General features: G+C 42.0%; 1 protein-coding gene across 1 annotated transcript in view; it reads left to right on the forward strand.

The window, feature by feature from the left end:
- The window catches only part of rimbp2a (RIMS binding protein 2a), a 77,527-nt gene extending 66,114 nt beyond the window's left edge, over nt 1-11,413 (forward strand). Inside the window, 6 exon segments of the mRNA XM_077622626.1 lie at nt 1,727-1,890; nt 4,075-4,243; nt 4,318-4,418; nt 4,504-4,575; nt 6,633-6,797; nt 10,068-11,413. Of these exon segments, the coding sequence (XP_077478752.1) occupies nt 1,727-1,890; nt 4,075-4,243; nt 4,318-4,418; nt 4,504-4,575; nt 6,633-6,797; nt 10,068-10,292 (896 nt within the window). The 3' untranslated portion in view covers nt 10,293-11,413.
- Nucleotides 11,414-12,018: the final 605 nt, after the last annotated feature.

Raw genomic sequence — 12,018 nt, forward strand, 5'->3', positions numbered from 1 at the left:
GTGTTATTGGAAAATGTTCAATAAATACAGGGAAATGCAAAATATTTGAGGGGGGGAGTGGGTGCACCTCACACCAAATGAAAAATACTTTTTCGGCAGAATATTATTTCCAACATTGAAATTTCCAGAATTTTGCAACCCTACCTGAAAGTGCCTGCTTCTCTTTGATTTTTATTTTTAAGATTGAATGGCATGATTGCACTACACCAATAGGGCAGACCCTCGACTCATGGGGTCTTGGTTGTCCACAGTTTTTACTGATTCTGTTTGACTGACCGACTGCATATAGAGTGCTTCCCTCCCTGCACCAAGATCCAGATGCTTGCTTCAAACCTTCCTCTTTGCGTTTTAGCACAACTGTCCCAGTTTTAGAAACATTTTGGCATGCACCTTCAAAGTTTGGTTAGATATTTTTCGTGTGGGATTGAGTCATTATTAACAATGATATCAAGTTTTGTTCAAGAAAATGTTACTTTGCTATAAGAGGTGCGGACCAATGGGTACCTGCCGATGCGTATAAGGCTCATGTAATGATTACCTCACGATATGGCAATATTCAAATTATCGATACCTGGGTTTGGAAATAACTCTACAATATTCTACAGTTCGACCAATAAACAGAAATCAAGCTCTTGCCATCATTCTGCTGTGAATTTTAGTGGGTTTACCACTAGTAAAAACACTCGTTCATCCGTTGCCATCCCTCCCACTTCAAACGGCTTGGATTTTTGTAGTTCCCTGGAAATTTTTGGCCAGTTCCCGTTAATTCTGGGGCATTCAGATCCCTATCATTAGATTAGATTAGATTAAACTTTATTCATCCCGCACTCGGGAAATTCGCATTTTGTGTCGATTAATTTTGTGTAACGTGAACAAATGGCACTGAAACATAACAATAACAGGAGGTCACCCAGGAACGTCCATGCAGGAATTGGCAATTACTGAAAATCAATGGAAAATGATCTGCACTTGCTCTAAAATGAACAGGAAGTTAAATGCTACCAAAACCGGGAAGACTAGATGTGAATGCTCTGTGCCATTGATGGTGTTCAGTGCCCAATCCAATCAAAGTGGATTGGACATCTGTCAATGGCAGCCAACGAGTTAATACACTTTTCTAATGAAAAATGCTGCCAGAAACCTGTTGGTTCCTTTTAAATAGGGACATCTTTTTAAGACGATATATCGATTCTTGCCGAGCACATATCACTAAGCTTTTGGGAAACAAACTATTGTGACATGTCACCTTTTTGACATATTGTCACAGCCCTAATTAACATTAAGTATATGCGTGTGATTAGTTAGGGTCGAGGTTGCATGTCACAGCGTTGTGTTCCTGATATGGTGGCTTGTTTGTGAATTGTTCATTCCCTAAATGTTGCACCATGGTTTGTGCTGCTCCTTGTTTGTCTGCTAGAATACAGAAATATATAACAAATGTGTTATAAATCAGTTTTTTTGACTTTGTTAAAGGTCGCTTTCAGCATGCTGACAAGCAAAGGTTTATCAGAAAAGGTGGATTTCTTTTTAATCCTATTTGGTATTAGGCCCAAATGATTTGGGATAATTTACCCAATTTATCCAACAACATCATGTTAAAGATTTGTACAAAAAAATTGCACCGTAGTTTCTAGGTGCATACAAGCAAAAATTGTCAGTTTGCCTTCGACCTGTATAATGCGTCTCTACTGTGGTCCCGCTTTTATTTCTTATTTGTGTGTTCAAGATGGCTACAGGGATCATCATTCTCCCACCTACTTTGACGAGTCGGAGCCAGAGGAAGCCTTTCGGGTATTTGTGGCGCTCTTTGACTACGACCCTCTCTCCATGTCCCCTAACCCAGACGCAGCTGATGAGGAGTTGCCTTTCAAAGAGGGCCAAATTATCCGGGTGAGGCTTTCATATCACATCAACCAAAATAAAAATGAAGCTTGATAGTAGCTTATATTCAGATTCTATTATTGAGCCTAATTACACTTGATCACCCTTGTACATTCAAATATTTATCCTTAAACCAAATCCTTACAATTTAAAAATTTAAGCTTTAATCTTATTCATTCATTAATTTTCCGTGGCGCTTATTGTCAGAAAGGTCACAGGGCGCGCTGGAGCCTATCCCAGCCAACCATGGGCACTAAGTGGGGGAAAACCATTCACGCTCACACTCATACCTAGGGGCAATTTAGAGTATCCAACAGGCTTACCATGCATGTTTTTGGGATGTGGGAGGAAACCGGAGCACCCAGAGAAAACCCACGCAAGCCCGGGGAGAACACCATTTTTATCTTTGCAATATTGTTTCCAAGATATGTTTTGCCAAGTGGCCGAGTGGTTCTGGGGTTGCATTTTTGATCCTAGGTCGGTCCTCACTGTATTGAGTTTGCATGTTCTCCCCGGGATTGCGTGGGTTTTCCCAGGTATGCGTGTGAATTGTTGTCCATCTTCTTGTGCCCTGCGATTGACTGGCCACCAAATCAGGGTGTCCCCCGCCGTGTGCGGTCGATTGGTCGCGGTCTTTTGGTCGCCCGGACCGCGACAACGGGCGACCAAAAGACCGGCGACAAAACAAGGTAAAACAACACGGTCTACGCATCAATAAAAGCCAACAATGGTCATGAGCAGTTTCACTGAGCCGACGTGTGAGTGTATAAGAGTTTGTATATACATGCGTTGTCCCTTTAAGAAGCTATGTCAGTCAGGGTCTTAACAAGTTCTCCAACAAAAAACAATAAAAGTCCAGGAAATTTGGAGCTTTTCTTTACCCTAATAATTACTAGAGCATTAAGTATGACTAAATAGTAATTCGCAGTTTGTAATTAAGGAATTTGAGCAACGATTTAAATGGTAATTATCAATAACCTTCCGGGCGACCAAAAGACCGGCGACCAATCGACTGTGTACCGTCCCCCGCGTGGTGTCTATAGTCAGCTGGGATAGGTCCCAGCACCCCTATGATCCTTGTGAGGATAAGCGGTTCAGAAAATGAATGAACGATCCAATGCCCATATTCTTAGACCAAAAAAAACCCCAAAACAACGCAACATATCAAGTAAGTCTGTCTTGTGATAAAGTCTAATTAAAAAAAAGAAAAAACAAAAAAACGTTTCAAGCGGCGATACCGATACTGAGTGTCGGATCGGGACTAGATTCAACCTAACATTCGATGGCTACTTTGGAAGGAGGGTCGGAAAAACTGTTCAATTGCCGGTAGCCAGGATCTCAATTCTGTTGATAAGAAATGGGAAAACAAGCTGGTGGGGAATAAAAAAACATCTGCTTATTTTTTTTTTAGAGCTTGTATTCATGGGTGGATGTTGTGTCTTGAATGGCAACCGGCGTGGAAAAAAAGTGTTGCCTAACAAATTATGCAAATTACTTTAAACGAGATAACAACTGCCAGAAGCATTGTCAACCCAAAGACGCTTCTGAAAATTGGACCAATTTGGGCCAAATACAAAGAAGAGGAGGAAGACAGATTATTAAAAAAGCAAGAAAAGAGGAATTGGAAGGGTTTAGATTTGAGAGAACTCTGAAAATTGGAGCTATTACAGAAAAAGCTATAGAGGTGGTGGACATGATGATGAGGATTTAGTGTGTCCAGGAGACCAGGTGGAACGCAAGCAAGGAAAGGGATTCAAGTTGTTTTATAATAGAGGAGACGCAAAGACGCATGTGTAGGAGTTATCTTGAAAAAAGTTTGTACAGACTTCTAAAGGGGAATAATGTGTCAGATAGACTGATGAATTTGAAGCTCGAAATTGAGGGTGTTATGGTGAATATTATTAGTTGGTATTTCAACGAAGTGGAATTGTGAGTGGCAGCTTAGTAAAAATACGTATAGTTAAATGTATCCATAAAACAACTTCATTATGTTACACACACTCTGGAATTCACCGCCGAGAGGAGGCGCTACGCCATAGTCCCAAGCAAAGGATAAAAAAGTGTGGTTGTATTCGGTTTCAAGTTTTCCAGTATTGTACGATTGCGGTGTTGTTGTTGTTGTTTTTTTTAACGCATGTCTGGTTATTTGCTGCATATATCTTTCCACATGGATTGCTCCTTCTTCTTGAACAGATATATGGTGATAAAGATACAGATGGATTCTATCGAGGAGAAGTGAGGGGGCGGATGGGTCTCATCCCATGTAACATGGTGTCCGAGATACGAGCGGAGGATGACGAAACCATGGATCAGCTCATTAAACAGGGCTTCCTGCCTCTCAGCACCCCAGTGGACAGATTAGGTTTGGCTAATAATATACAAGAATAGGGTAACTTTAGTGATGGATGATATTAAACCGATCAACTACACTTTTAGAGCAGAACAGAGGACCCCTTCGGCGAGGTGAGGCATCCAGGAGGATGGTGGCCCTGTATGACTACGACCCTCGAGAGAGCTCACCAAATGTGGATGTTGAGGTATCAGTGGCAACAAAATGGAATATGTATAATATGTACTGTATATAGCTACTTTATATAGTAAAGTTTCCCCTCTTTCTGACAGGCTGAGCTGACCTTCTGCACTGGTGACATCATCGCAGTATTTGGAGACATTGATGAAGATGGTTTCTATTATGTGAGTGTCCATTAGTCATTGTGCACTTACACTAAGAACGTAAGGCCAAATATTAGCATTAAAGTCCCACTCTCACCTTGGAGTTTTCATATTTTACTGAATTCAGTAGACAGGATTTCACTTAGCCACAACCCATACCCCTTTTCTCTGTAAAATAAACGAAAAAAAAGGACAAAACGCAGATTTCTGCCCATTTTGAAGTCTGCCAGAAACCCAGCGTCAGACACCGTTAGTTTTAAGCAAAGGCAAGGTTTTTATCTGTTTATTTTCATTGGGTTTTTCCCCCCCAAGAAATTCATTCGTTTTTATTTGGAAAATGTTTTTATTTGTTATGTAGGAAACTGCTCCAACCTCAACACTGCCGATAAAAGCCTTAATTTTTTTCCGTGCGATCAAGCAGTGAGCTGAGTGGACTGAGCCATAGAAGGAAGTTGAGAAACCGCTATATATTCTTTTGTTATGATCAAAACATTAAGATTGCTTTGACCAATTGACAAATGATGTGTTGCCAAAAAATCCCCAACCTCATACTCCTCAAACTGATTGTTTGGTAGAACGGACGTTTGGTAGAACGGACGTTTGGTAGAACGGACGTTTGGTAGAACGGACGTTTGGTAGAACGGACGTTTGGTAGAACGGACGTTTGGTAGAACGGACGTTTGGTAGAACGGACGTTTGGTAGAACGGACGTTTGGTAGAACGGACGTTTGGTAGAACGGACGTTTGGTAGAACGGACGTTTGGTAGAACGGACGTTTGGTAGAACGGACGTTTGGTAGAACGGACGTTTGGTAGAACGGACGTTTGGTAGAACGGACGTTTGGTAGAACGGACGTTTGGTAGAACGGACGTTTGGTAGAACGGACGTTTGGTAGAACGGACGTTTGGTAGAACGGACGTTTGGTAGAACGGACGTTTGGTAGAACGGACGTTTGGTAGAACGGACGTTTGGTAGAACGGACGTTTGGTAGAACGGACGTTTGGTAGAACGGACGTTTGGTAGAACGGACGTTTGGTAGAACGGACGTTTGGTAGAACGGACGTTTGGTAGAACGGACGTTTGGTAGAACGGACGTTTGGTAGAACGGACGTTTGGTAGAACGGACGTTTGGTAGAACGGACGTTTGGTAGAACGGACGTTTGGTAGAACGGACGTTTGGTAGAACGGACGTTTGGTAGAATGGACGTTTGGTAGAACGGACGTTTGGTAGAACGGACGTTTGGTAGAACGGACGTTTGGTAGAACGGACGTTTGGTAGAACGGACGTTTGGTAGAACGGACGTTTGGTAGAACGGACGTTTGGTAGAACGGACGTTTGGTAGAACGGACGTTTGGTAGAACGGACGTTTGGTAGAACGGACGTTTGGTAGAACGGACGTTTGGTAGAACGGACGTTTGGTAGAACGGGCGTTTGGTCGCCGGGTTGTTACTGTTGAAACCAGCTCTCAAAATTATAATCAGGAAAGAGAGAGAGAGAGAGTGAGTTTAATAACCAAATATCTAATATCAAAATACCAACAGTAAACTCTCTGTCATAATTTGACAGCGAGCGAACCCGGCAACCAACCGTCCGTTCTCCCAAACGTCCGTTCGACCAAATGTCTGGTCGACCAAACGTCCGGGGACCAAACATCTTTCGACGAAACGTCCGGTCACGGTGTTGGGTACTCGGACGTTTCGTCGAAATGAAAACATGAAATCGAAACTTTATTAATCAGTTTCTTTTTTCAAGGTTGAATCAAGACTGATCTCGTTTCCCGAAGGCATTTTACCCGCAGTCCGAAAGACCTGTTCAGTCCTAAATGTCCTTCCCTTATGTATGTGTGTATATATGTATATATATATATATATATATATATATATATATATATATATATATATATATATATCAGCAACACATTTATTTATTAATAAATTAATTTATTTATTTATCAACTTATTTATGTCTAAAATGTCTTTTTCTGTGTCTGTATTCTCACCCTCTTGCTACAATGAAATTTCCCGAATACGGGATGAATAAAGTTATCTAATCTAATCTAATTATCTTCTGTCCGAAGGGCGAGATCAATGGTCACCGCGGTCTGGTTCCCTCTAACTTTCTGGAAGAAGTGCCTGACAATGTGGAGGTTTATCTAACTGATACGCCCTCCCAGTTACCCTCTGAGGAGCCCGTCAACCGGCTCTCCACCAACTCCGCCGCCAGCATCCCGGAGGGCAAACGGGTACATCATCACCATCGCCGCTCTCGGCACTAAGGCCCTATGTTCATCCATTCCTCCGTCTCTTCTCTTTCTCTTGATTTCCGTCTCTCGCTTGCTCCGCATTGCCGTGTGTGTGCGCTCCATCGTGTGTGTTTTATTGTCCGTGTGGTGGCTGTGATGATCGACTAACAACCTCCCCCTGCTCTGTCACCGTTGGGAAAAAGGGGGCAACCAAAAAAGACAAAACAATCGAGTGTAACACCTTTCTGAGTGTCAGAGAGAGGAAGAAGCAAAGCCTGAAATGGACAGAGAGAGGATTGACTCTGAGGGGAAGGGGTTTTGGGGATCTTGCATGTTTGAGCAGGCTCAACTCATTCCTTCCATTTGTACCTTTTTGCACTGAAACGCCAAAATCTCATTGTGGTTATTGTGTATGGCAACAATAATGACGAGTGCTTTAATAACATCTAACATACACAAAAAATAATAGCAGGAGATTTAAAAAAAAAGCATGCCTTTTTCATAATGGACCCATTTTTTAATGACTCTTGACTGTTGTGTTTCCCGAAAAAGAGGCTTTGTTTCTTTATGTATGTTGCACACACATCAATCTATTTTTCAGCTGTTTAAAGCCAAAATTAACTGCAGCACTGACACATCCGAACTGTATTGTTACAAAGGGACAATAAAAGAAATGAAAAAAAAAATTGGAGATTAAAAACCTTCTTTTGGCGCTCTCTGTTGTTGTGTGTGTCAATGTTTTCATTGTGGTGCATTGTGCTGTGTTTTTTCTGATGGTGACTTACGCTGCTACATTTTCTTCTTTTTTTTCCATTCCCTTTCCTCTCACTCCGCTGTTTCAAGAAAACCTGAAGGATTTTTTTTTATTTCACACCATTTGCCCCTGTGCAGTAAGTCTACAACTTGAGATATCAAACTATCAGTTCTAATGCTCTCCAATTTGATGTCACAGCAACATTTTTAAAGATGATGTGAAATGCTACAGCAAGTGACTTTTAAATGATACCACACCATGCTGGACAAAAAACCATCCCAAAAAAGTGACAAAATAGTCTTTATAATCAAAAGAGATCTTAATTAGTCTTCCTTTTTCAGCTCCCTTGATGCCGCCACAAAAGTCTCTTCAAACAGATGATAATGTCACATCCAGAATGAGGTGCAGACATTTGCACTCTGCTGGCATGCTACCCACTGGCAGAACTGGCAACTGAGTGGTTAGTGTGCCGGCCTCACAGGTCTGGGGCCCAGGGTTCAAATCCAGGTGTGTCCACCTGTGTGGAGTTTGCGTAGATTTTCTCTGGCTACTCTGGTTTCCTCCCCCATTCCAAAAACATGCATGGTAGGCTGGTTGGACAATCTAAATTGCCCCTAGGTATGCGTGACAGCGTGAATGGTTGTTTATCTGACTCACTTTGGCAGGAACCCGGTGAATCTGTCAACACTGCTACACACACTCATGTGCTTTTCACACGATAAATAAGGCTGGCGGTGCACTGTGACTATGCCACATTTCCAAATTTTGATGTGTCACAGCGCCATGTCCACCGGAGTCAAATGGTCCTCCTTCAGGTCACAGTCACCCGTGACCGGACGTTTGGTCGCCGGACTTTTGGTCGCCGGACGTTTGGTCGCCGGACTTTTGGTCGCCGGACGTTTGGTCGCCGGACGTTTGGTCGCTCGGACCCAAACAATCGGCGACCAAACATCCGGCGACCAAAAGTCCAGCGACAAAACAAGGTAAAACAACACGGTCTATGCATCAATCAAAGCCAACAATGGCCCTGAGCAGTTTCACTGAGCGGACGTGTGAGTGTATAAGAGTTTGTATGTACATGAGTTGTCCCCTTAGGAAGGGACGTCAGTCAGGGTCTTAACAAGTTCTCCAACAAAACACAATAAAAGTACGGGAAATTTGGAGCTTTTCTTTAGCCTAATAATTAATAGGGCATTAAGTATGACTAAATAATAATTCGTAAGTTTGTATTTAGGGAATTTGAGCAACAATTTTAAATGGTAATTATCAATAACCTTCCGGGCGACCAAAACTCCGGCGACCAAAAGTCCGGCGACCAAACATCCGAGTACCAAAGTCACCACAGTTTACAACAGAGAAATCCTTTCATTCATTCATTTTCTGAACCACTTATCCTCACAAGGGTCACAGGGAGTGCTGGAGCCTATCCCAGCTGACTTCAGGCACAAGACAGGGGACACCCTGATTTGGTGGCCAGCCAATCGCAGGGCACGAGGAGACGGACCACCATTTACGCTCATACTCATACCTAGGGGCCATTTAGAGTGTTCAACCAGCCTACCATGCATGTTTTTGGAATGTGGGAGAAAACCAAAGCACCTGGAAAAAACCCACGCAAGCCTGGGGAGAACATGCACACCCTACACAGGAGGACCGACCTGGGTTCGAACCCAGGACCCCAGAACTGTGAGGCCGATACGCTCACCACTCATTCGCCCCACACAGAAATCCATTCAATGTTTATATCGGTCTGGCCGTTACATTTAAACGTTTCTTGATCTTTTCCGAGCTTAATAATAATAAATAAATGCAATTGTGCTTGCAACTTGTTTCTTTACCCGCTGTGTTGCGTTCCCTAGTCGTCATGCCCCCCAGGTCCATAATAAAATAGGAAGAGCCTCACCGTTCCGCTATGACAGGGGTCGGGAACCTTTTTGATGGAAAGAGCCATAAACAATTTATATTTTTTAAATGTTAATCTTTGAGAGCCATGCTCCGAATTTAAAAGTCAACATACATGAAAATGTGTGCCTTTTTTAGTCACTTCACCACTTATAAGTACAAAAAGTCTCTGAATTATTTTGACAACATTGTTACGTTGTTGCTAATCAATGAGTATCAATGAGAAAATCCATGCAAAAGAGTGTAATGAAAAAAAATGATTATAAGGCGCTGGGGTAGTGTCAATGCCATAATACCAACGTAACGCTCCTATTCCTGCGCTTTCTCACCAGCAGTTTCCATAGTTTACCTCACAAGTTAGTGGAGAGCCATATGTGGCTCCCGAGCCATAGGTTCCCTACCCCTGCGCTATGAGAAAAAGGTTGAGGACTACTGAAACCAACCTAACCTAACCTTCCCGACTACATTCATTGTTGTAATGACCCAAAAAATGTCCCAAACATATTTTCAAATGATCACTACTTTTAAGAAGTGAACTTTTGTTTCCAAGGAGACAACATTCTACTGTCCAACACTTCCTTGCTTCCCTCCCCATGGTTTTTTTCCCCCCTTAGATCACCACGGAACCCCTCGTCGACAATGACATCACACCAGTCCGCGCGCCATCCCCGATCGTCCGCCCCCTGTTGCCGGGAACCATGAGACCCCTCAGCCCGACAAGGGTCCCAACTGGCCTCCCCCTGGAGTTGCGGGACCCTCAAGACTTAGCAAACAGGAAAAAGAAAGGTCTCCTGTCAAAGGGGAAGAAGTTACTAAAGCGGCTATCCCCTGCCAAATAAAAGCCGAGATGTAGATTCATTTCTCTGTGATCCAAATCAATCTTTTCTGTGCCAAAATCAAAATAAACGCAATCACACACACGGACACACGCACACAAAAAATTACTGTGATGTATGTATTTTGAATCAAAAGATTATTTTATTGAGGTCTATTTGAATATTTCTAGTTGTTACTACTAAAAAAATATAACATTCTATCATGCAGGGTATTTGGTAGAAAAATAAAAATAAAATATATGGTATGTTTTGCATAATAAGACAATACCAGATGTGAAATGCTTTATTCAGTGCAATATAATAGATGGGCGGTAGCATATATGGTATGAAAATATTTAAAAGAACTGAGTTGAAATCATGAAGAATTGATTAAAAAAGAGCTTTTGGGGCCCCAGGTGAGCCTTTCAGTGGCCTTTAAAAAAACAGGTGTGATGTTTCTCTTTGCAATTGATATGTCATCATTGAATATCAAATCATAGCAGGTTTCACCATAATTATCTGTGCCATAACATTTTATCATTTAACCCCATAACAACCACAGTATATTGACTTTAAAATTGACATCTATTCTCCAAAAAGTCAACCAATAAATCTCATTACCTTGCTTGGTCTCCTTCACGCCGAGGCTTTCCGCGTGAATTAGTTAAAGCACGTGACTGTAATTTATCTGTGTATTGTACTGATTTTAATCCCAATATCGTGTTTTTTTTTTTTTTTGTAATTTAAAGAACTTTCTTCATGTCTAGGTGTGCGCCATGATTGTGTTGCTTTCCCTGCACATTAAGGGGCTTCACCCCGGCGTCCTTTCAGTGCCTCAGAATTTTGTCCAAAGTGAGGATTTATTTGTTTTATTGTCCATTCAACACAAAGTGTGTGTCTCTTTCCATTATCCTAACATTAGCTAATATACAAGTCAAAATGTGATCAAAATGCTACTTAACAACGATGTTCCCTCTAATTTTTTGTTGGTCTGGGCAGAAAGACAACCTCCCTGAGCGCACTGAGTACCAGTGTGAGCGACATCATCATTTCTCACTATGGGCACACCAGTATCACACCTGCCATAAGCAGGTGCATGTCAATGTTCCCTCTAATTTTTCATGTAAAACGTGCTGTAAAACACAAAAAACTAAACCCTAACCCTTGCTAAAAAACAAAACAATAACATTTATTAGTTTGGACAAAATATGGTCTGTGTAACATGTCAATTCAATACGACAGTGGTATCTAAACTATGGCCTGTGGGCCACATGGAGCCCGCTGTTCAGGTTTTACTAGCCCGCATCAAATTATGAAAATTGTTTCGGTTTCCTCCCACATTCCAAAGACATGCATGGTAGGCTGATTGGACACTCTAAATTGCCCCTTAGGTATGAGTGTGAGTGTGAATGGTTGTTTGTCTCCTTGAGCCCTGCGATTGGCTGGCGCATAATTCAGGGTGTCCCCCGCCTCTGGCCCGAAGTCAGCTGGGATAGGCTCCAGCACCCCACGCGACCCTGGTGAGGATAAAGCGGTTCACAAAATGAGATGAGAGATGAGAAGATTTAAACTGGTGTGTTAGTGTCCTACTATTTCTTATTTATTATTATTTTTTTTTTTTTACCAAACCGTCCTTGTTGTCTTAAAACGGAATGCTATTCAATGTAAAATGTCCTTTTAATGTACGGAAAGTAATAATCGTTCTTGCTCTTCTTTTTTTTTGCTTTATAATTGAAAGCTGATCCTGTCA

Source organism: Stigmatopora argus, chromosome 16, assembly GCF_051989625.1.
Source record: "Stigmatopora argus isolate UIUO_Sarg chromosome 16, RoL_Sarg_1.0, whole genome shotgun sequence".
Classification (NCBI taxonomy): Eukaryota; Metazoa; Chordata; class Actinopteri; order Syngnathiformes; family Syngnathidae; genus Stigmatopora; species Stigmatopora argus.